This window comes from Crocuta crocuta, unplaced genomic scaffold, assembly GCF_008692635.1.
Source record: "Crocuta crocuta isolate KB4526 unplaced genomic scaffold, BGI_CrCroc_1.0 scaffold102, whole genome shotgun sequence".
NCBI classification, from domain to species: domain Eukaryota; kingdom Metazoa; phylum Chordata; class Mammalia; order Carnivora; family Hyaenidae; genus Crocuta; species Crocuta crocuta.
This window is the reverse complement of record NW_027530019.1, coordinates 2,015,585-2,040,588: the sequence shown is the minus strand read 5'-3', so window position 1 is coordinate 2,040,588 and position 25,004 is coordinate 2,015,585. Positions and strand designations below refer to the sequence as shown.

General features: G+C 49.7%; 2 protein-coding genes across 2 annotated transcripts in view; both read right to left on the bottom strand.

Moving 5' to 3' along the window:
* Positions 1-8,821, bottom strand: part of LOC144231788 (PRA1 family protein 2-like) — a 32,144-nt gene extending 23,323 nt beyond the window's left edge. The window contains 3 exon segments of the mRNA XM_077764359.1: positions 7,722-7,799; positions 8,342-8,451; positions 8,800-8,821. Of these exon segments, the coding sequence (XP_077620485.1) occupies positions 7,722-7,799; positions 8,342-8,451; positions 8,800-8,821 (210 nt within the window).
* The window catches only part of ONECUT1 (one cut homeobox 1), a 37,205-nt gene extending 25,582 nt beyond the window's left edge, over positions 1-11,623 (bottom strand). Inside the window, exon 1 of the mRNA XM_077764314.1 lies at positions 10,519-11,623. Within this exon, the coding sequence (XP_077620440.1) occupies positions 10,519-11,623 (1,105 nt within the window). The remainder of the gene's footprint in view (positions 1-10,518) is intronic.
* Between the last annotated feature and the right edge of the window lie 13,381 nt (positions 11,624-25,004).

Sequence of the window (25,004 nt, the reverse complement as noted above, 5' to 3'; positions counted from 1 at the left end):
CACTTGGACGTTTCTGGCTTCTTTGCTCTTATGAACAATGCTGCTACAGTCTTGTACACATCCCCAGGAGCATCTGTGAGTTTACCTAGGGTATATACCAAAGAGTACAATCACTGGATAGGTGTAGGTTCAGGTTTATAAGTCAATGCCAAATTATCTTTTGAAACAATGGTACCAATTTACATTCCTAACCAGCAGTGTGCGAATTCCTGTTGATCCAAATCCTCACCAACGGCTGGTGTCATTAGGATACAGGAAACTCAGACTGCAGCATATTTGTGCCAGAAGACAGCACTCCTGACTGGATGGGGTGTTTTCTCCTGACAATCTGACAAGAGAGCCTAGCTTGAGTCTCTGCCCATGAGATGGACACCCAGGCCTTACGCCTTGTTGAATCCTGACTTTGGGGCAGAGCACTAAATAAAGACAAGAGACTGCCGTGGATACACAGTCATCACAGAAGGCAATCAGTTATAGAATGTGGGACCTGAAAGAACCCTATAGTCAAATCCTTCATTCTACATTTAAGGAGACTGAGGCCCCAGAAAGGGTATGTAACAAGTTCTCTGAGTTAATTAATGCAAGAAATTGTCTCTGGGGCTTTTGATTCTTAGTCCAGAATTTTTAATTTTAATTTTTTTGTTTTAGTAATGTAAGGTAGCATATCATGATCTACCAAATTAATAGTAACTGTAAGTGTCCAAACAAATGCCAATTTATTTTTTAAAGGCAGTTGTTTGACTTATGTGACTGATGAATTTAGTAACTTTAGCCTCTCTGCTTATGAAGGAAACAGGGATAATATTGATTTCCACCAGGATAAATAGGGGGAAAATGCAATTTCCACAATTATGGTTTTCACCATGCAAATTTGACTGTACTAAAGGACGCCTATCTCCTGAGGAAAATGATCCTCAGTTTTATGTCTGACTATCTTCATCCTTGGATCATTCCAACCCCCTCCCCCCAACAAATGCTAAACACTACTTTATAAGTCATTTTTGTGAGGAAGGCAAACTTCAAATTCAGTTGCTTCAATTTATCTTCTTACGAGCACTGATAATTAAGCTATCATAAGAGGCTGGGAGTTGTCTGTGAACATTATAGTAAGAGAGCCTCAGTAACTTGATGGTTTATATCAGATGGCTTTACAGGGGAATGCAGAAAAATATTGAAAAAGACCAATTTGCAGCTGAGGAACTTAGCACTGTTCAGAGTGTGCATAACAATCAAGCATGGCATGATCCTCTGCAGAGGAATCTGTCCTCTTGCATCAAAGGCAGTAAAAGCAGAACTAGGGAGAAGGAGGACTGCTTTACTACGAAGGGTGCTTAAGTAAAGGAAAATGGCCTCAAAAGCCTTCAGTGGAAATGTTCATTCTGGAGTTGTTCACTTCAGGAATTCCCTCACCAGCCCTCCCTCGGCTCACCTGCCTAGCTTCTCCCCACACTGAGAATCCATTTCCCACTTAAAAATGTCTGCCTGTTGGGGTGCCTGGGTGGCTCAGCGGTTAAGTGTTGGATTTCAGCTAGGGTCATGATCTTGGGGTTCGTGGGTTCGGGCCCCATGTTGGGCTCTGTGTTGACTGCATGGAACCTGCTTGGGATCCTCTCACTCCCTCTCTCTCTGCCCCTCCTCAACTCGTTCTCTCTCTCTGAAATAAATGAATGAATGAATGAATGAATGAATGAAAATAAATAAAATATCTTCTGGTTTAACAATGTCTATAGGCTGGCAATAAAGGCCTATCCTTTTCTTTAATGTCAGGATAAAACTCAGGAGCTGTTTATTATTTCGGGATAGGGGCTTGGAGGGAAAGAACACCAAGAAGTTTTGCTAGGACTGCTACCCAAACTGCTGAGGTGCTCCTGGTTCAGGTTTTCCTCCTAGCAGTCATTTTAATCAGCACTTCCCCTATTTAATGAGCTTGTAGTGCCATTACATAATCACCCAGCTCGCTGGATTAATGATGAAAAGAGGAACTGATTTTTCCAGTTGCATCATTTGAAGTAAATGTTAACTTTCTTTCTGAGTCCTTAGTTAACCGCATTAGTGTGACAAATATGTCTTTGTCTAGCATAAGTAATTAGAATTTAATCACTTTAACTGCATCTTAATTATCCCAAATGAATTGAAAGGACATTTAATAGCAAAGATTAAATTGCCTTAATGAACGATTTTTGTGACTCCATCAATACTTGAATCGCGTTAGCCCCTCCTCTCACGCACTTCACCTGCAGTGAGCACAGGGGTCACTAGGTGGCGCGCTTCGCTCGTTTATTTATTTAATCCTCCTCCCCAACCCCCTCCATTGATCTGTTTTAGAAGACAACAGGAAAGAAAGCGAAAAGCTCATAGTTTATTGTGTTCCTTTGATAACCTCTCTTTGGGACTATGAGATCATCACCAGATGCAAAGACGAAAGCAGTGATTTCAGAAACTGTCGATTCTGAGTACCCTGTGGCATATGCAAAGGAAGATGAGAGACACATGGATAACTGGAAACATGTAGTGTTTGAGGGAAGTTGTAAGTTGTCCTCTGGATGATTGCCAACTTATATATAGTCTTAGTTTAATTTATTATTTTTTAGTGGAGGGTCCTAAAATATGAGTAACAGGCAAGCTTGGAATAGCACGACAGGCACTGATCTGAAGCAAAGAAACGTAATTGCTGTCCAAGTGCAAATTAGAACACCAACGCCTGAAAGTATGGGAGGTTTGGGCCTTTGGGCCCTTCTCCAGGCACGAGTCCCAGTGGACCAGTCCTACCCACAGAACACATCTAATGATTGGATCTTGCCCATCAATAACTGTTTAAGTGAACAAATGGATAGGAGACTTGGGTTCCATGTCTAGCTCTCATACTACTTTACATTCCCTCTGGCTGCTTCTTCAAAAGAGAGCAATAAAGAGGCTCACTTATAAGTCTTGGGTAAAAAAGAAATAAGTTCTCATAAGTAACTTTCCTTGAGAGTCTAGAGAAAGATACATATTCTTCAATTTCAAGAACTTTATTATGTAGACACTTTGCAGATGGGGTGTTTATGGCAGCAAATCAGACATCTCCACATTCTAGGTCCAATGACCTGATGAATCTATACAAGCACGGGGTGGAGAGTGAGAGGGTTCTGGGCTTTCAGCTGGGAAAGCTTGAGTTCAAAACATCAGTGCTTACCACAGGTAAGTTATATAACTTCAATTAACATAGAAATAGGGAAGATAGTAGTAAGTGCTACTAAACTAGTGGCTCCCCAACTTTGCTGCTCATTAAAATCACCTTAGAGCATTAAAATCCCAATGTCCAGGTCATGCCCTATACTAATTACACCAGAATGTCTAGGGTTTTAGCTAGGAATCATATTTGTAAAGATCCCTAAGTGATTCCAACATGTAGAAAAATTTGGGAACCTCTAAAATTGACAGTGAATACTAAATGGGAACACCTATACCCTCAGACAGTACTTGACTAATAGAACATATGCCCTCATACAGTACCTGTCTAATAGAACAGTCACAACAGACATAAGCCCCTTCCTTATTAATTGCCATGACAAATTGGTGGGTAGGACTTCAGGGACTGGTTCTGTTTAGCTGTTAGTTTACCAAATTGTCTCACCTAAAGGAAAAGAAAAATCCTGGAATCTGACTTTTTCCCAACTTTATGATAATGTAACATCTTTGGGAGGAACATAATGTAGATGATTCTGTAGCAAGACTCTGTGATAAAACATAAATTTCTATGTATGTATCAAAATCATCAGACCGTTTAGTCATGTAATCCAATCTTGTCACTTCAGGAGGAAATTAAACTTCACTAGTATTAACATACTTGTTACAAAATAAAAACCTGTGCATATCTATCGATAGAATACAGGAATTTATCATTATGCACTAAATTCATACACATTAGAAATCAGTTTTTTCTTTTTACCGAACTCTATGATGCTGACACTTTTCATGTAGAGATAATGTGGCTTTCTTCTCCCAAAGGTGGCTATTCATCTTATTTAAGTAGAGACATGATGAAAATGGTATTTGCTGAATGCTTGTTGAATGCTTTTATCCAGAATGATGAGAAATCTATCCTCTAACTACCATGACTTCAGTTAAGACCCTCCTTCTATTGCTAACCTAGGCTAGGGACCATTCAATGTTCTAAGAGTATGGAGATTCTGCTGTTTTAACTGAAATGAAACTAGGCATTTTTCACCCAATCCATGATGGCTACTTGGTTGATTTAAAACCTTAAGAAGGTGTTTAACTATTCCAATATGTGGAGTTTACAAAGAGCACTTTTGGGGCACCTGGGTGGCTCAGTTGGTTAAGTGTCCGACTTCGGCTCAGGTCATGATCTCACAGTTCATGGGTTCAAGCCCTGCATGGGACTCTGTGCTGACAGCTCAGAGCCTGGAGCCTGCTTCAGATTCTGTGTTTCCCTCTCTCTCTGCCCCTCGCCCACTCACTCTCTGTCTCTGTCTCTCAAAATAAAAGACATAAAAATTTTTAAAAAAGAGAGAGCACTGTTACTTGGAGGACAAGGGTTTTAGCTATGGATTTTGAGGAGCAAGACACAGAGAGCCTCTTTTTAAATTACCCACCTTCATCAGGCTTGAGGATTTTTTTTTTCTTACAAGGAAATCAAGAATAAATTTTACTGATATACTCGTAAGAATGATTTCCTCTGAGAACTTTGGGTAGCAAGGTCTGTTTGATTAGCTGCATTTGCCATGAATGTGGAAATGATGACATCAAAACAGCTCGTGTAACAACCTTCTTAAAGACCTCGTAGATTAGAGATGACTATAGATTTTCCCCAGCACGGATCAAAGGGACTGAATTGAACATTTTAGCTTAATGATCCAACCCCTGTCACACCCATAGGGACTCGAATTCTGATTTTGTAAGCAGGTGTGCTCATGTACTCAGATGCACACAGAAAGCTGCCGGGGAGGGACGAAAAGATCAATCACCTGATCGACGAGGATAGGTTTGATCTTTTTGATTACTTGACTGTGACGGTGTCTATTCCTAGCGGGCCTCAAGACTTCTCATAAACTTCAGAATATTTGCTGTTAGTTTTCACGTTCTTACTACAACTCTTCAAAGGCATTCTACCCACTTTCCAGCAGCAAAAAGAAACTGGAACAGGCTAGCGCAGGCGGGGCCCTGTCCAGGGTCCTGACGCCACACCAAGACTCCAGGCGGGTCGGCCTCCGCATGCCCTTTCACCCACCCCACACAAGAGGAAACAAAGACCTTCAAGCTCAAAGCCTCAGGGCTGCCTCCTGACTCCTGTCAGTTAGCTATAAGGGGAAACAACAAAACAAAGGAATCACTAATCCACGCTTCCAGTACTGCATCCCCCAGCCCCAGCCTCCTACTCCACACTGCCAGGGTCACCTTCTCTGCTCTGACCCTGTTTTCCTCAAACAAAAACATGCCAGCAAAAGTATAATTTGGATAAAAAATCCAATGTGAATCTTGTTTCAAGAGGTCAGAGTTCGGGTGTACTTTGGGAGGGATGCAATTTTGTCTCATCAGCTGAGTAACACCCAGACATTGTCAGGAGCCAAGACAGATCCACTATGTAGCCCTTTCTTTCTCCTTCATACCCTTTTCCTATCAAAAAATAATCATTGTTTTGCAAATCACTAGGACAACGATGTTCTAAAAACAAAGCCATAGCAAGCATCCCTTTCCTCTCCTCTCCACAGCATGTTGAACCACTGGAGTCTTGCTTGGTGGCCAGCTGCAGCAGCCTGCAGGGGGCGTGTGCAGCTATCACCGTACACAGCCCATTAGACACCAGGGGAAGCTGAGCCCAATGGAGGGCATCTGGGAGGTCAGGATTCCAGCTCCCAACCGGGCACTGAGGCTCAAAGCTTGAAGATAGAGAAAGATGCAGCCTGGGCTCTGAGTTGCTTTGCTGCTACAACACAGGTATTGTTGGAGCAGTCTGTCCCAAGTGCCAGTAGCAAAACAGCTATGGCAGGGTCTGGCTCTCTAGTGATCACTACACCCCTGGGGCCAGCATGTCACTCTGACTGACTCTGATCACCCTTTAGGCACTTCCAAGGGGCTTGGGGCTGCACCTGCTGGTGGAACAGCCAGCCACCATCAGAATGGGGTTATCTGTCTCAGGTGGGCCATCCTGCATGTGCTGACACTAGGGTCACTAAAAATAACCAGCAGGCTTTCTCAAGCCTCAATAACAGGCATTCCTATCCTAGTCAAGTAGTTGGCTCCAATCTTTACCATATGCACACTTCTTAACACCAGGTGTTCCATCCTCCCTTCACTGGCATTTGTGCTCTCTAGTGGGGACTGCAAGAAGGATCCCAAACTCTCAAGGGATCAGGCACATGCTGAGAGAAAGGCCCATGCAGAGCTTTTTGGTGACTGTCCCTAAGGANTATTCACCCTAAGGGGATGGGGGTTTTTTGGGACTCCTCAGTCTGCAATGGTGGCTGCCCCTACCATTGCACGTTGTTAGGAGGTGCTCCTTCCCCCCCCCCACTGCCCCTCCTCCCCAGTCCCACTGGCTCCTGGGGCTGCTAGGAGGATGTGGTTGGCCGCTTGCCTGAAGGCCTTTTGTTTGAACTGCAGTGGGCTGGGAGCAGCTGCACTGAGTGAGAAGTAGGGCTTGAGAGAACCAGTCCATTTGGCACCTTCTCCTACTCTTGGGCCCAGGAACTCTTCCAGTTCCCATGTCCCCATATGCCCAGGCCTGGTTTTTCTCCTTGCCTGGGAGTCTTTGAGATTTGGGGAAGTGAGTTTCCCAAGGCCCAGCACTATACTCCTTCTAGGTTCACTTGGCCCAGGGATCTGAGGGGACAGTTGAAATGGCACCCGCTGGGATAAATATTAACAAAAAGCAAATGGACTTGCAAGGAGGCCAGTTATCAATCAACCAGAGCGCAAGGCCACTTATGGCAAACACGGCCCAGGTTGGTCCCAGTGAGACTTTCTCATGGCCACTTCCTGGCTGAACATTCCCCTCTACACACATACCCCCAGACTCAGGCTCTCCTCCAAGTATTTCTGGGGCCAATTCTGGACAGGAAGGGGATGCAGTCCCAGATGCAGGAGACCTGGCAGGCTTCCTAGCACTGTTTGGAGATTCCCTTCCTTCAGGTACCCAAGGGTCAAAGGGGTCTGGCACCCACCCCTGCCTGGGCCTGGGGCCTCGCCTCCTGGGTCCATGGTGCTGTGCCCTCTGGTGGGTGGACACTGCAGCCTCTTTCTAGGCTGACAGCTCCCCTATTATGGTCAAAGCCTTCTGGAATATTTAATTGGAAACTAAATCAAGGTCTTAATAGGCGTCCACCCACCCATACAGTCCAGCCAGCCCACCCCACACAGGATGCGAAGCGGCTGGAGCCTAGTTGCACCATACTTTAATGGGACAGTAGCAAGTATTAGATTAAGGGAACACACATTGATTTTTTAAAGGTAGTTAATTTGGTGAGAATTTCCTCCTGTCTTCCATCTACCACCAAGCCAATGTAATATTGTAAGGAGAAAGCACCTCCCCAAACATGCTGCCACATGTGGAGGTTCTGACCCTCTGCAACAGGCTTTGTGGAGTCTGGCGTACACGGAAGAGCATGGAGAAGCCACTCTTCACCAATAAGCAAAAACCCCACCCCGTGGGGCAGAGAGGAGGTTGAAGGGTCTTTAGTGCAATAGTGAGCCCAAAACTGCAAGGGGCACCTCTGTACATGAAGGCTGATGATGGCGGTAATGTCCCCAGCCTCGGCCAAAGCATCCTGCAATGCATTTAAGTCTGCACTCAGGGCCTACTAGAGACCATTTGGAGACTTCAGGAAAAGGCCTCACTCCCTTCTCGCCCCACCCCAGAAATGAAAATGTTAAAGGAATTCCTCATTGTTCTTAGGTGACTTTAAAATTGGTTGTGGTTCCTGCAATATAATGGGATTGTTCTCGGTTGGGCTTCCTTCGCAAGCATCCCCATCCCAGCCTTTCCAACCCCTTCAATTAAGTTAAAGAAAGGAAAATTAAACACTTAGTCCTCCATTGGGGTCTTAGGATGTGGATTCCACTTGGGGATGGGCACCAAAGCTTGTCCTGACACAGGCTCTGATTTTCCTTTTTAAAAATTTTTTCCCCAGAAAAAAGGCCACATGCCCAGGCTGAGCTTGACTCGCCTTCGGCGGCTGCTAGGTGCCAGACCGTTGCCCCTTCAATAACTTCCTGGATCCTGTGAGCCTGGCAGCATGCCGTCCAGCCTTCCCACATGATGGTCCCAGTACTTGTGCTACCCCCTTAACAGCACTGCGGCGCCCATGCATGCAGGTCAGAGGGAGCTCAGGCAGATCACGTTTCCAGGGCTGCGGGTCATCTCTGAACAGAAACTGTCAGTCTGATTTTCCAGGATGCCATGGGGGCAGAAGGGAAAGGTGGTCACCGAAGTCTCGAGCAGCACCTTCACTAGGCAGGGAGTAGGGGGGGAGTACCAAGCTTCCCTGAGGGGATCTCTCTTCATTTCCATCCCATTCCTCCATTTCCTCTGCCCCACAGCCGGGCCTGTGGGAGCACACTGCCTGTTTAAAAGGTCCTCAAACCGGAGTACAAGGCTGACGCGGGCGTGTGAAAAGACACTGACACTGACTTTTCAGTGCAGGTCGGGGAGAATTGTAGCTGTTTCTCCCGTCCCTTGTCCAGCTACCCTGGGCGCTTGGTCAGCTCACACGGTGGGAAGCGATATGGTGGATGCACACAGGAATACGAAATGGATTCGCCGAGCCCCAGAGGGCACCTTGTCAACTTCTCTCTCACCCTTCCTGTCCTCAGCTCCCATGGCCTCCCTTCCCCCCCCCCCCCACTTATAGGCGCAAGCTGTAATAGCCTGCATGGGGACATTGCTTGGAACCAGAGAGCGCAGGGCTGGGCTGGAAACCCTGGCTGGGCAGAGGCTCGGCGATGCCCAACACGGCTGAGAGGCTGAGAGGCTGAGAGGCAGAGGCCGGGAGCGCCCAGACCCTAGGAGTGCTTTGGGTTGTATCCGGCTCCCCCCGCGGGCTCACTGGCACGCCAGCACCTGCCTCGCTCCAGCTTCTCATTGGCCTGCACCAGGTGGGGGAGGGGGCTCTGGCCTCTCGCTTTGATTTTAGACTGTGAAACGGCTCAGTGCCCCCGGCTCTGAGCGGATTGACTGTCTCTCATTCTCCAGGGACGAATTAATGGAGAACGATCAGTTAATTAACAAACCCTCATTCCGGCTTTTACCTTTCTCTTCACCAGGACTCAGGCCAGGGCACCAGGCTGAGATTGGGGCGGGGGGAGTAGCGCGGACCCAGGAGTCAATCAAATCGGCCAGGTCTCATCAAACCGTGTCCGCCCTCGGCTACCCTTGGCTTTACCTCCCCGTGTGTCCTCTGCCCTCCGGGGTCGCCGAATCCGCTTGAAATCTCCAGTGTGATTCAGAATGGGCCAAGCTGTGCCCTCGGCCAGCTTCCAGGAGCTTTCCTTGAACCTTGGCTTTGAGAGGCTGAGAAAGCTAGGCGCTGTATGCACAGCGCCGAGGAGACGTTCCCGCTCAATTCGGAAACCCCGGGTCTCCGGGTTTCGCGCCTGGGAGACCTCCGCTCGCAGACTCGGGGCTCATGTCCACACTCCCATCCCCTTGCATGGGGATTCACTCGAAACATCAAGCAGAAGGGGAAAACAACAACAACAACAACAACAAAACAACAACAAAAAACAACGAAATGCGAAGTCGTAAACTAGTCGGCAGCAAAGGCGGTCCCTGGGCTCAGCTGTCAACTCCCTAGCTGATCCGACGCCTTCATCCTTACCTCGGCACCATCTGCCTTCTTTTCCCTTCCACAGCTGATTACCGGGGCAGAGTGCTTGCTAACTCTAAACACAGCGTCGGCGCCAAACACACACCTTCCATCGGCTTCCGAACCTTTAACCAAACTTCCAGAGCCCGCTCCCCATCCCTCCCATCCCTGCCTCGCGCCAATAGAGTGAGCTCTGGAGGGGGTCACCGCACCAAGTCCAGCCAAACGTGGGCGGGCGGCTGCGGCACACTCCAGCTCAACACCCGGGTGTGTGCCAGGGGTACTGGCTGGCAAAACCTGCGCGCAGTTTCACGCACGCGTCGCCTTCCTGTTCCCAAACCCGGAGCGTCCAACTGATAAGCGACGCACAGACCGTAACCGGTCAGGTGCCGGGGTCTCCCTTCGCCTCCGGCGGTGAGCGCTTCCAGCACTGTCTCGAGCACAAACGCGTCCCCGCAGTCGCCCCGGCGGTACCGCTCAGCTCCGGGAGTCTACCACACTGCGCAATGCACTGAGTCCTGGAGGAGGCGGTCTGCGCCTGGGAGCCGCGTGCTGGCTCTTCCAGGCCCAGGAGAACCCCCCCTCCCTTCTTGGGGGGAAAGGAGAATGGGATGAAGCGTGCCCAGCCCTCTCTTTTCCCCTCCCTTCTTCGGTCCCTTCAGCTTCCCCAACCTCTCATCTCCCCACGCGCCCAGCTCCTTGTCCCGCTCACCTGCCAAGCGGAGCGCAGACATGCGCTGGAACTCGGGCTCCTGCAGCCACTTCCACATCCTCCGGAAGGTCTCCCTCCCGGACTTGAGTTTGCTCCAGGGTTTGGGGTTGCGCAGCAGGTCCGAGAGGGTCCCTTGGGAGCGGCAGAGCACCCTCTGCGCGAAGATGGCCTGTGGGATGCTATAGCGCTTGAGCTCGGTGGTGATACGCTGCGCCACCTCTTTGGTATTGATCTCTTCCATTTGCCCTGAATTACTTCCATTGCTGACCTGTGCGCCGGTCACCGAAGGGTTGGGTTCCCGGGCCGTGCCCAGGAGCTGCCCGTGGCCCTGGGCGTTCAGGTGCGCGTGGGGGTGATGCGGAGGAAGGCCGTTGATGGGCACCATGCCAGCCGAGGTGGGCGTGAGGTGCTGCTCCCCGTGACGGCCGAGCATGGCCGGGTGGTGGGCTTCGAAGCCGTTGGGGGTGAGCATCTTCTCAGTGGGCATAGCGGCGCCCGGGTGGGCATAGTGAGGGAGCCCTTGCTGGGAGTTGTGGATGCCGCCAAGCCCGGAGCTGGAGAGGGGCGAGAGGCTCTGGCCCATGCTGGCCACGTCCTTGTGGTAGGGGGTATAGAGGTTATTCATGGAGGCCAGCCCGCGCTCGTCCCGCATGAGCGTGAAGCTACCGCTCACGTTGCCCGCCAGGCGCTGGTGGTGGTGCGGGTGGTGGTGGTGATGGTGGTGGTGGTGATGGTGGGGGAACTTGTCCGAGACGGTGGAGATGGGCGGCAGCGGCTGCAGAGGGGTTAAGGTGGTGTAGGTGGTGGGCATGCTCATACCTGGGGGAGTCTCGCAGGCCATAGTCATGGTGGGGTGCAGGGGGCCGGCCAGGCTGTGCTCGGGGGCCCGGTGGTGGTGGTGGTAATCGCCGCCGCCGCCGCCGCCGTCCAGCAAGGACGCCATGCCCATGGAACGCGGGTGCGCGGGGGGCAAGTGGCTGCCACGGTGCGCCACGGAGCTTCGCGCGTGGGGACTGCCGCCCAGGAGGTCGGCAGGAGCGGGCACTGGCTCATGGCTCACCCCGTGCAGCTCGCCGATCGCCTCCATGGTCAGCTGCGCGTTCATCGTGATCCGGGCGAGCGGGCGGCGGACACAACATCGATGAGGCCGGGCAGAGGCGGCGAAGGGCGCAAGCAGTCCGGTCTTCACATCGGCTGCCGGCGACTGTTGCCTGCCTGCCTGCCTTCCTCTCACTGTGGGGCTCTGTCTCTCTCTGTGTGTGTCTCGCCTTCCCTCTTGCCCCCACCTTCCCCTCTGCGTNGGGCCCGTGACGTCCCCGTACAAATGATGGAAGGGGGGCCCCGCACCTAACAGCAGCGCTGGGTGGCCCTGGAGCCGCGCGCACGTGTGGAGCCCTGGCGTGGAGCGCTGCCTGCGGCGGCCAACGCAACCGCGGGAGACTTGCACCCCTCTCGGCTCTCTGGCTGGGGTGCGCTTTCACCCAGCAACGTTTCCCAGGCTCCCATCCTGAGAGGCGCGCTACGCCTGGAGAGCCCTCACCCTTCTGCCCAGTCGCTGCCTCTCGGTGTAGGTTGCCCAGAGAGCCTCAGCCAGTGTCCTTACTCCTTTCGGTCTGGCCTACCAAGCTTTTCCCCAGAGGGCTTCTGGGAGTCCGCGCTCTCCTCATCCTCAAGTGCTCGGCCACTTTGGAGGGAGTAGAAGCAAATTATCTTAAATGCCTTGGTCAGCTTGCTGCCTGTTGACCCGACAACCTCCCTCCTTCCTGATAATCCTCTGCCCACCCTTCCTCTTACACGCGCCGGAGAGGGAAACTCTTAGCTAAGAGTTGGACCCGGGGCCATACCTCGCTGTCCCCCGCCGCCTGAGTCCTTCTTCACCTCAGCTGATAATTAAGGCGGAGTGCCGCTTCGCGAATGGCTCTGTGTGTGTGTGTGTGTGTGTGTGTGTGTGTGTGTGTGTGTGTGTTGGGGGTGGAGAGTTCCCTGGTGGGTTCCTATGTTAACTTCTGGGTGCTGGTGTGGCTGCAGAGGCGCGAGCTGTTCCTGCGGTCGCTCTAAGGCCCCCGTGGTAAAGCACCCAGAGGACGCTGCTTGTGGGAAGAACTGACGCCGGGGAGTGTGGACCAGGCGCGCCGGTCTCTGCTGGGCCCGTAGGGACGCCCTCTTCCCGGCATCCCCGCGAGAAGTCTCCAGATTTGAAAATCAATTCAGCCTCGGGCGTAATTGCCCGCTCCCCACAATCACGCTCCAATCTGGAATCGAACCTGGTCCCTGGGCTTGATGCGGACGCGTGGGGAGGCCCCCAGTGAGGGACGTACACCCGGCTACCACATGCCGAGGCTTTCTTTCATTTACAAAAGAGAAAAAAAAATCCGTAACAAAAGGCAGAGCCCTGTCTGCTTAGGTGCTTTCATCCCTCGGAGAAAGGACAGATGTGCCCATTGTCCAGCCCTTGGCAGTTACGACCGGGTCAGCGCGGAGCCTCAGCCCCGGGCGAGCAGTGGTCACAATACAGGACAGCCTCCCAGAGCCTGGGTTATCGGGACCCGGATGTGGAACAAAGTGTGTGTGGCCTTCACTGGGCCAAATTTAGACTGTACGTCCCTTTCTTGGGGCACTCAATCAGAGCCCACCAGCAGTGTCTCTGCTGAAAATGTTTAGACCCTAGGAGAGGTCAGGGCTGGGATAGTGGGAGTCGTGGTGATGGAATCCCCTAGGCAAACACTTGGGCCAAACAATCCTTAGGAGAAACTTCCAATCAGCTAAGGAGTGAGCAGGCCCATCTCTTTATCTAGTTCCCTGACAAAACCAGGGCAACATCATGATCCAGGTAGATTAAGGCTAGTGGGTACAGTCCAACCTGACTTCCTTGAAAGTGGTCACATCCTGGGATTGGCTAGTCTGGTGCGTTTCATCACCAGAGATATGTCTATATTGTCCAAATGATGCTTGTGGAGGCCCAGGAAATGGGAATGCATCTTGGAGAACTTAGTGTCTATCTGCATAGTGAACATTTAGGAATTTAAGGCTCCCAGAAAAGAAAAGTCTTTTGGGGGAAAAAAGCACAGGCATAAAGGAAGTCAGAAAACAGTTATTCTATTTAAACTTGTATTTACACCTAACTATTCACACACACACACACACGCGCATAAAACACATTTTCTGCCTAGTGGATCACAATGTATTGGTGGGAAGCTGTATCCTTGGTTCCTTATTGTTTCTGTTCTCTTTTCTTACAACATAGAGCGTGTAGCTCTCATATGAGACCAGACAATGGCTTACAGTAGCAAGCTGCCTTTGAGCTAAACCCTTGTGTATCCTCCCCACCTCCACATATTTTAATCCCCTTGAAATTATTGATTTGCCTTTATGACAACTCTCTTCCCAAAAGACAGTTTGTGAAAAGAAAGAAGTAAATATCACCAAGTGCACAAATTGTTCATGGTTTTCTCTTTGTGTAAGTACTTAGGGACTTGATCCTAGAAACCCTCCTTCATGTGTGGTTTCCAGCTGGGCCCCTGAAGCCTATGAAGAGGGTTGGGATCAGGTGAGCTCAATCAACACTGGCCCCCATCCCCTATGAAAAGGGGGTCTGGTTCAGTCTTGGTCTCTAAAGGAGAAGCCAAAGGAAAGATCTGGGTAATTGTTAAATATGTTAAAGTAATGTGTGTACAGGACTTGCTTTGGTTTGCAAATCTTCCTAATCTTTCTTGGCTTTTCATGCCTTTTGTTTAACCATTGTTTACCTGTAGTTGACCCAAATTGCAATGATTTTTAAAGAAGCATTGTATTCTTATTTGACCTTTTGGAAAATTTTCCTATTACTAAGGATGTGTGATGAGTGGGAAGAATGCTCTTAGGCCTAGTTAAGGTGAACACATNACTGCTGGAGGGCTAGGATAGCTTTTCATCATTTTGTTCCTCTCTTCCTTCCCCTCCTCCCCCTTCCAGTGCCAGTACAATGTCTGGTACCCATCGGCTGCACTATGGGTAATGAAATAATTAGAGCTCAAGGAGGGACCCCTTAAAACTATATGGCTAGTCAGTGTATACAATTACAGGATGATGTTCAATTTTTTATGACAGTCAAGAAATTTGAGGGGAGGGGTTACTGTCAGCCAGTTAGATTTTGAGTAGCTGCAGGGAAATTAAAGGGAAAAAATGGGGTCAATCACCATCACAAAATTACATGTATATATTTAAGAAGAAAAGAAAAAAGACTATAGACTGGATGTTTGTTACTGGCAATATTTTCATTGTGGAAACAGGAATTTCAGACTACTTATTTTGTAAATGTCCAGTGGTGGTAGTTGGGTAGATACAGTCCTTCCTGTACTGAGTTGGCTACCGCTTGCCAGGTAACTCTACCATGCTTAGAAAAGAGACTGAGAATAAGGGCATTTTGCCAAAAGCTGGCCACACAGTGTTCTCTCAGAACCTTCCATCAGTTTCAGAATTCCTGTTAGTTCTTTTTTGAGTTATAGAGATGTAACATATGACTCAGTCCTAGTTTTTAAGACCATTCCAAAGAAAGGTTTCTAGCCCCCCCAAGCCATAAAATGTTTACTTCCCATTTGTTGGCCATACAAACAGCAAACCTGGTGTCAAAGGCAGAGTCCCCCACCCAGGGCTCCAGTGGTAGGCTGACTCCTTGGCTAGAGCCTCAGAATGTAAATCACCAGAATCTCTGATGCCTATAGCAAGTCTAAAATTAAACTCCTGGTGAGGAACCATTTCTTTGGTGTCTGGCAACAGTAGGGAACATGATTGATAACTCTGGAGTGAAGAGTTTGGTACTGGGTGCATCCTGTCAGCCTCCCCTGTCCTTTAGACTTCTGCAGGAATTTTATTCAGAAAATTATTGTTGGCTTAGAATAGAACACCAAAAAATTCAGAAGTGTCCTGGTGATTCAGTATTGAAAAACATTTTTTGAAATTAGTCAGTGGCTTCTCCCCACTCTCCGGGGTCCAAGGAAGTGGTAAACAATTATCCTAGCCCTCTCTGTCCACCTTTGATCTTCTATTTAGCATATAGTTTGTATTCAACTCTTAGCTTAAATGTTTACCCTTTTTAAAGAAAAAGGAAACCTAACCACCTAAGTTACAGGTTTTGCCTATGACCATATATGATATGTGTGTGTGCATTATATATACATACACACAGTATATGATCTGTGTATGAAATTTATACACTCACACACGGACACACACATATATATAAGACTCTGTACTTTTGCACTCTCCTTTGTTTCATTTCCTACCCTCCCCCTCTAAGTCACAAAGAGAAGAGGCAATGGAGAAGGGCTCGTGCCAACCCCTCCTGACTCTGGGTTCTAGAAGGTTCGAGGGTTGCATTCCAGGAGATGCGAGAGGCAGCGGTCTCAGGATGTCAGCGGTCCTGATAGAGCAGCTCTGATTACTTTCTCTCTTGGACCATCTTGTAAACCAGAGGCGGCTTTTCTTGGGCTTTTAAATCCATTCCACTTGGGCGAGGGCTTATTAAGGTCTCAGAGCGGCGAAGCGAGAAGGGGTGTCCTGACGGCCGTGGGGCTGCGGGAAGGGTCCAAAGCTTCTGGGTGACGCTCTGGCCAGAGGGCCAGGCGCTGGACGCAGTCAGCTCTTTTCCGGGAGAGTTGGCCTTCTCTCGCCAACCCTTCAGCGGATTTCCTTGGTCTTATCTCTGTGTGGTTGAAGCCTATCACGAAGGAGACCTATAATGGCTGCGGGGGACGACGAATTTTTTTCAGTTTTGGGGCGATGCTTAAAAGGCTCCTCTTCCGGTGTCTCCCATCTGGGGCTCCTTTCTGGATTCGCCGCGCTCGCGGGTAGAAAGTAGCAGTGCTGGGGGTAGGGAGGACCGGGACAAGGGAAAGCCGTCCCTGGTTGTGTAAGTCAAAGCGACCCGAAGTGGGTACAACTCGGAACAAAGGGGGCCGGCGGAGGACGAAGTCGGCTTACGACGGTCTCCGGGTGCCCCCTCCTCCAGCCCTGAGGAACACCACCCTGGGCGGGGCTCGGCCCCGCAGGGAGCCCGAGGCTGGCGAGGCTAGGATCCACCACCCTTAACCCGTGCAGATTGCGGGCTCTGCGGTCGGGCGCACGGCCCACTTGGCGGGGTTCTCCGCAGCCTCCCAGGGTAACCCAGGCCGAGAACAGCTGCACTTGGGCAGGAAAACTCTTTAAACAAATCATTTTGGTGTCTAATCAATTAGTGTTTGCGCAGTCAAGTACCATAGATTTAACAGAATAATCGTTACTGCCCTTGTCTTTATTTGACCCGCAGACACCTAGAAGATTTAAAAATGAAACGCCGGTGTTCCGGGCTTCCCGCCCCCAGACGGCGCTTCTCTCCACGCTCTGCCGGGCCCCCTCCGGGCCTTTGTTTTCTCCTGGCCGAGCCTTCCCTTTCCCTCCCTTCCTTCGTCTCTTCTTTCCCCTTCACATTTCCCACTCGTCTTTCTTTTCTTGCCCATCTGGCCCTGTCCGCAATGCTAGTCTTGACTTCCTCGTCCCTTCACCCCCGCGACTGGCACGCGTTCGAACCCGTCCCGGGAGCACGGGACCCCTCGTGCTCCGAGCGAGCGCGCCTGCCTTCGGCCCGCGCGCCTTCGCGGCGCAGGATTATGAAGTCTCTGGGGCCCAGAAGTCTTGTCCTTGGACCTTGGCCCTCTAACCCCCGAGCTCACTTTCTCGTCTCTACCGGATCCGCCCGAGGCCCAAGGGGTCCTGGGCGTGCGGGTTAGCTTCGCAAGAGTTCGGAAAAGACCTTCACTTGGGCGGCGTGAGTGCGTGCGTCGCAGGGTCTTGCCACATAAATATGGTGACCCAGGGCGCAGGAGGGGCCTTGAGAAGAAAATCTGAGAGCGCAGCCTTGGCCTCCAACCCACAAAAGCGGGGCGTGGAGCCAGGGCCTGCGGGGGTGGGGGGCGGCGTCCCTAGGGATTGGCGTGTGTGTGTGTGTGTGTGTGTGTGTGTGTGTGTGTGAGAGAGAGAGAGAGAGAGAGAGAGAGATGTGTGTATGTGAATGTATGGTCTCTCTGAGGCTTGCTTCTCTGAGCACGGTCGGCGCCCCAGGTCCAGGGTTCCGGAGGAGTTGGGAAAAGTCTGCAGACGGTCATGAAGAGCTGCTTCTGTGTCTCCCTCTCCACCTTGCATGTCTTTTTTTCAGGCCTAACCTGTGTGTATGTGTGCATATATTTGTGTAGGCACTCGGGCTGTGCGCCCCGCCCGGCCTCGGGACACCAACGCTTGGGTGTGGGAGCCCCTAGTCCTGAGTCAAGGTCCAGGCAGGTTGGTTACTTGAGCCAAGAGACCTGGAGGCGGGGCTAGGAGGCTGGGAGGAAGATGGGAGGGTGAGGTGAGGAATTTTGAGGGACCCGGGTGGCCAAGAACACCTCCACCTCTCATGTTCTCTAATCGTCATTTAACCCAGGAGACAGGTCAAGCCTGACACACCTGAGTAGTGGATCGGTTAAATATAAGGCTGTAATTCTGAAAGGAGGTGAGGAAGAGCGAGCTGGAGGTGAAGCCCCCTCCTTCTCCGGCACTGCCAGCCCCTGGGGGCTTCGACTGCCCCAGTCTAAGCCTCGGTGGTCTTGAGGTCCCTGGAAGTGCCTCATAGTTGCGAATCTCTGGCACTCACCTGAGAAATTTTGCTCTCAACAATAGATGATTATAATGTACTTGATTAATGCCTGTATTTTCCTGTTTAACATACATTAATCCAAGTAACAAAAAAAATCAATATTGCTAACAATATTGCAAACAAATCCTAGTCTCTCTCACAAAAACTGCTCCCGACTTTCAGTCACTTCTACCCACTTGAATTTTGCTCTTTCTCCTCATCCACTGTAGTTCCTGGCTAACCTGGAATCCAGTCGTGGATTGTTTCAGTAGCCTTTCTCTAAAAATCTTATTTATTTATTTATTTATTTATTTATTTATTTCTTTGCCTTGGGGAGAACGTGGAACGCTCCAAAGCCCAGCCTCCTTCCAGAGGCCCTTTGAGGATTTTTGAGTTCACCTCAAATGCTGTCCCTTCTGGTACCAGCAAATGCCCAAAGTCACTGCTCAATAGTTTGGATTTTGTTGTTTACCTTCCCTAAGAAAACCCCCGATCAGGCAGCCTCCAGCCCTCAGAGAACTGGAGACCCCATACTCGACTTTCTGGACCAGTATGCCTACACCCTTACCACTCGCAGCTAATCACAAATGGTGGTTTTTGCTGGGAGATTTTTATAGTCCTTATTATGATTATTTAAGAAATATTGGTGTTTTTCACCTGGAAGGAACAAACCGGAGGGGCTAGCTAATGAAGGAACTTAGGTTTGCAAAACACTGTAAATAATTTAGCATAGTATTTCAAGGGAAAAAAATAGCTTTCTTAAATCATCCTCGCAATATAAATTGCAGACTTACAGTATGGTCCTGGTAAGTCTAAATTTTTAAAGGAGCAATATTCAAAGAGACATAGATGTCTGTATTAATTATTTATTCGCCAGTGCCTTCCTTCGTTTCTAACTTATTATTAATTAGGCGCCTCTAGTCTTTCGCAGAGCGCTCCACCGAGCCGGTTGCAGCTTTAAATATGAATTAAAAGCAAATCCAAGCTACTGTAATGCGAAAATTATTCCGTGTCTTGCATGGCAGAGATGAATAGCTGCGTGGATCAATACCGTGAAACTCGGCTCTGAACGACAGGGTTATTGATAGCGTATATTAATGATGTTAATGATGGAAAAAGGAAAACAACGGCCCACACGACTTAGAAACTTTTTAGCCGCTGAAACCCCGCAATAAAAATGGGAAGGGGGCAGGAATCAGGCTTAAGTGTAATAAGAAAATTATTTATGAAACCGGATAAATGACTTCAGAGTCTTGATGCATTTGAACCTAACGCTCTGGCTCCTGGCGGCCCGGCTCCAGCTGGGGAGACCGCGAAACCCCAAGCCGAGGGGAGCTGGGGGGTGGGGGGCGCTCCGCTCGCCTCTGCAGCCTCCGGTTTGCCGCCCACCTTCCCCACCCCCGCCAGGAGAGCCCTCTGGGGCGCTGGTCGCAGGCGCGTTTGGAAGTTCTTGGAATGGGGCAGGAGAGAGGCTGGATCTGCGGTCCCAGCGGGGTAGTGAGGCGGTCGTCGGGGCCAGGCAGCCTGGACTTTGGCCCGATTTCTTCACTGGTCCTCTTAGCACCCGCTCCCATAGAAGCGCCTAACACTTGGGGCTTGAGTGGGGAGTCGCAGGTCTGATTCCGCACTGTTGCCTCTGGTCCATCTGGCTAAGGCTCTCCGGATTCGCCAAATGGGAATGGGTGGCTCGTGTCTTAGAAGGGATTAGTTTGTTTGAAGAGAAATTGCTCTAAACAGGGCATGGAAACTGCTCTAAACTGGGAACGGAGCCCACGCAACCTCTCCGTGCCTCAGGGGGTTCTTTACCAGGCACGGGGTGTAACTGAGCCTTGGCATCCAGCGCCCGGGCTCAGATCCTCGAGGCTCGGTTTCCGAAGCGTGGGGAGGGGTGTGAGCCCTCTGGTTTGGGCCTCATCCTCCAGCAAGGTGGCCTAGGCACCTCCCCACTCCTCCTGGCTGGTCCCAAATATCGACCCACTTTCCCTTTCTCCCTAGCCGAGGGCACGAACCGGGGAGCGAAAGGTTAAATACTGACCCTGGAGGACGGCGGGGGAAAGGTCAAAGCCCGAGGGTCACTCTCAGGCCGAGGTTCCACAGCCCCCACCTCAGGGCATAGGGCCACCAGGTCCCCTCCCAAGAGCAGGGTCCTAAGCCTTTGCAAGCGGAGGCAGTGGGGGGTGGGGAGAGGACGACCCCTCCCTGCTAATTATAAGGGCCTTCTTATACAGCAAGATGCTAGGGTAGTAGATGGGTTCCCCCTTAGGACTCGGTCCGGTTTGTCCTGAGTCTAGTCTTTTGGATTGGAGTAGGAAGTTGGGAGGCTTTTAATTTATGCTTGGGACTATCATTTGTTCTTCATTTCAGGAGGGAGTAGGAGCCACCTGGAGCCGCAGGAAATGTTCCAGGTCAACTATAGTTTCCTCCAAAGGATGGGGTATTTTGTATTTTTTTGTTAGTTCTTTTAAGTTGTTTTTCTTCCTTCTTTTCTTTCCTTCCTGTCCTTCACCATCTTTTCCCCTCCTTTTTCTTTCATTCCCTCCTCCTTCCTTCCATTCTTTCCTCTCCACGTCTCCTTTTTAATTTTCTTCTCCTTTCCTTCTTTTCTCCCCAACCTATTTGTTCTCTTTCTTTTTTTTCTCTGAAGCTTTCTTCCCTCATTTCCTTTCTCCTTCTCTTCCTCCTATAGCTAGGTGGAGGCCTGGCCCACCTCTCTGCACCTCAGGACTTTCCCATGAAAGGTGCTCACTGTATTCTGCACAGACATCAAATAATATTTTCTTCCCTCCCTCCCTCTCCCTCTTCCCTTTCTTCCTTCCTTCCTTCCTTCGAAAGGAAAGAGGCAAGTGAGGTCCAGAATGCAGAGAGAGCACCCTCTAGGCCCTTTTGCTGTAACAGGTATCCCGACACTTTCGGCTGAGCCTTTGCTGTGGTCCATGTCCAGCCGGCTCAGTGGCACCCCTTTCCCAGGCTTGGAACTCGACAAACAGGGAGAGTGTGCTCCCCTTGCTAATGCTCCTCCCGGGGCCATCTGGGCCCCTGATATTAGCAAGAATCTTGGGTGGTTGTTTTTACTTCTATTTATTTGATTATATTTGGAAGAAAAATTAAAGTGAATCTCTGAGGCCATAACTCTTAAAAGCGCCAGCTGAGAGCCTTAAATCTATCCTAGGACTCTAGAGGCAGGCTATTATCTAGATAATTAGAACCCAAACTTCCTGCCATCCAGGAAGAGCCACCTCTCACCTATCTGGCTTCAAATTCCACAATCAACTGCATGTTTCAGATAATCGCCGGCTGTGTAGCTGCAGCATTATACCCACACAATCTACCAGCAAGCGGCCATTCCTTGGAAAGGAAACACAACAGACACTGCACAAAATCACTTGATTCTGGAAAAAATCAATATCGAAATTAGGTTTATTGTCTGCTTATATGATTAAAAATGACAAAGTGTTGCCTTTTATTCTCATAAAAAGACAGAGGGCTGAACAAAATAATTTACTATGGTGTTCTGCTCATTTCATTTGCCTGGCAAAACCTGGAAGAGGCTGAAAGGGCATTTGTGAAGCTCAGTGGCGCGGCCAGGGCCAGAGACCCCTTGCTCAGGGATAACCTTGCCAGTCATCGGAGGCGTGTGCTGCTGTGTGTGCGAGAGTATTATATTTCCTAATCTTCAGTTTACAGCAGTGCCGGTCTAGCTTCCTCAGTTCTCAGTTCTGCTTCATTCCAAAGATGTTCTGGGCCATCTGTACCTTGCCCCTAACTTCTTTAACTCAAATCCAAGTCCCAGGTCTTGTTCCCCTAAATAACTCAAAGGATGACACTGCTTTAGAGGTTGCATCGTTCTGGCAGCACCAGAGCCTTCACTCAGTCATGGCCTCCCAGATCTTCATCCAGCCACCCTGCATCCTCCGTCGCAGGGACCGACAGACCTGGGTGCGTGTATGCATCCATGTGTGTGTGCATGCGCGTGTGTGTGCATGTGTATGTGCGCGGGCGCCGGCTCGCCTGACCCTCTGCTTGGCCTGATCAGGCTCCCTTCCCCCGAAGGCTCGTGGGTTTCCAGAGTCTGGGCTGCAATCAGGAAAATGGGGTTTCGGAAACCTCTGTGTGCTGGATTCTCCAAGTGCGGCCGGCGGTGAGCGCATTCGAGGAATACGAGTGTATTGGGCGTGCGCTGGTTACACCAACGCCGGCGGGTATTTATCTACGTTAAAAACAAAAAGAAAAACCAAAAAAAAAAAAAAAATCCACCATGTGAATCTTGTCTTAAATTCATTCCCTTCTCCCATACGCTTATCCCCAGTAGCCAAGTTAGAATCTACCCTCATCTCTCAGCTGCTGCTCTCGGGTCAGAGACTAGTGTGCCCAGAGCACTCTCCCACTCGTTCACTGCCTTGTTCTAGAACAAAGTGGCTCCCAGCTGTGCACTATGGTTCATGGAGCGAGGCCTGTGAGAGAGTGTGAATAGCTTCATGTGCACTTAGCACAATTAGGAAAAAAACTACCAAGCCAGGTCCCTTAGAATCCCATGCGCCTTCTGATTTGGAGCTGGCTCTGTTTCATGGATTGCACACACCGCGGACTCATTTGTTAAAGTCGTTAATTGGCTCTCCTTTTGTTCTGGAACCCGGAGGACTTATCTCCTGGAGGTTTCAGAAATGAAACCTAACCTAACCCACTCTTCTACGGAGTCCCCAGGGACATGGCTCCTCCAAGGTCGTCTGGCCTTTTCTCAGGAGTTGAGGGCTTAAAGTGAAGCCAGCATGGATTGCTTGTTCCTTGGAAATCTGACTGGTCCAGCTGGGCTGAAACCGGGCTAGCAGTAGTCCAGCCCCACCACCTTAGCCTTCTTCCGGTGCCGGGTACCATGCAGCTCGCTGCCCTGTCCAGCGCTACAGCGCACTCTCAAGTCAGGCAACTTTCCTGGAGACACCCAAAGGGAGGAGGTGAGGGCGTGTGGGTTCTGACAGGCAAAGCCTGTGGAGGCTGCCTGTGGAACGAGGGTTGGGGCATTGGGTCGCCTCTGCTGTGTGGTAGCTCCAGCTCCTTCCTGTGTCAAGGCAGATTCAGCCACCAGCTTCTCAGGGAACAAACCCGGCTGTCTCCTCTCCCCATCTGTCTCCTCTCCCCGTCCATCTCTTTTCCTGACTGGCCTCGTTCTCCAGCCTTGAGAGTCCCAGAGCTTCAGGCTTGAGGGTCAAAGGTCAGACCTTCACTCCTTCACTAGGCTCTAGCTTCCACCTGCTCAGCTGCTAGTGTGAGCACGGGATTCGCCTGGCCCGTCATTCTTTTTTGGATGCCCATTGCCAACCAAAGAGAGAACAGATGCTTATGTCACAGCTCCCTCCTCCTCTACTTAGCCCTCTCTGATAAGGTGGGGTCTTGGTGTGTGTGGGGGGTTCAGTTTAATTTAGAAAATCATATCCAGACCATAAAATCACTCATCTGGATATTTTAGGAGGTTTATTTTTATTTTGGTGGGGGTGGGGAGGTTTAATGATTTCTGTAGGTGTCCAAATTGGACTGGTTTTGAGCTCAGGATTGACCACAGGAGTGGGCTTCTATTGCATCATTTCCTTTGCTCCAACCCTGGTCAGAGCTGGAAAGAAGTTGACACAAGGGATCCAGGAGAGGCAAACGAATACCTAGCCCTCCAAGCCGGCAGATCTGTTTCAAAGGGGCCGACCTTTTGCATGAATGGGGGCAAGGTCAGCAGAGTAAAAAGCAGATTTCTATGCATGTTCACGTGGCCCAATGTAATGAACATATCTCCATCAATTCCTGGAGGCAGAGGGCTCAATTTACTTCAGGTTTAGCAGAGGACCGTCCTCAGCATTAGCTTTGACTGACTATAGAGCAGCGGAGTAGTTAGAATTCTCTCTCCAATGAAAGTGATGGTCAATAGAATTCTCGGTATCAAATGAGCAATAATTTGCTGTGGCTACATGCTGGATAATGAAAGATGTTAGCAGGATCAATAAAAAATGAAAACACTTTTACTTACATCTTGAGTTACTGTTTTAAGAGAGGGAAAAGGACGCAACAAATCCAAAGCTAGGTTCAGAGCCTCCTCACACCCCTCTCAAACACACAAAGCTCTGTCACCACCAGGCAGAAGCCTCTGTAGCAAAGGCCTCTAACTTACTCCTGTGCTCACAGTAGAGTAGGTTATTTACGTCAAATTAACTCCTTAGAAACCTGTAACAATTTAATTATCAGGGTTTTAAATTTTTCACTTTTTTTCTACAGCCAGAAATAAATTTTAAATTGTTTTCCACCAGAACTAAAGGTCACCTAACTAGCTGTAGTTTGCCAAAAACATAGGAAAGCATCTCAAAGCTGAATTGCCCTTTGAAACGCCTTGAAATAAACATGCACTTGACCAAGACACCCAGGAGGATGTGTGTTCTTTGGTTGTGCATACACAGGCAAAGGCATAGGTTTAATTCTTTTCGATTTGTTACCTATAGCCATTAAATCTGCAAACTTCAGACCTTAAACCTGCTCTTTCCAGCCTAGTTAATTCCCTGATCTTCTTTCATAATCATTTCATTTGTTCAATTTGTTTTCAATTTGCACTGGGTTTATTTGTACCTTCCAGTCTGCTTTTTTCATCATTCAATCCCAAGCACTCGCTCCACATATCTCGTCTTTAAGAAACCTATTGTGAAACAATCAGGAGAGCATTCTCTCTCTCTCTCTGTCTCTTCTCTCTGTCTATATATATATATTTAAGATAAATATATATATACTTAAGATACAAAGGCTTAAAAAAATGAGAAAAATATCCCGAGTGCTCTGCATAGAACAGTACAACGAAAAAGCTCATGGACAGACAGCTTTCAATACTGGAACCAAT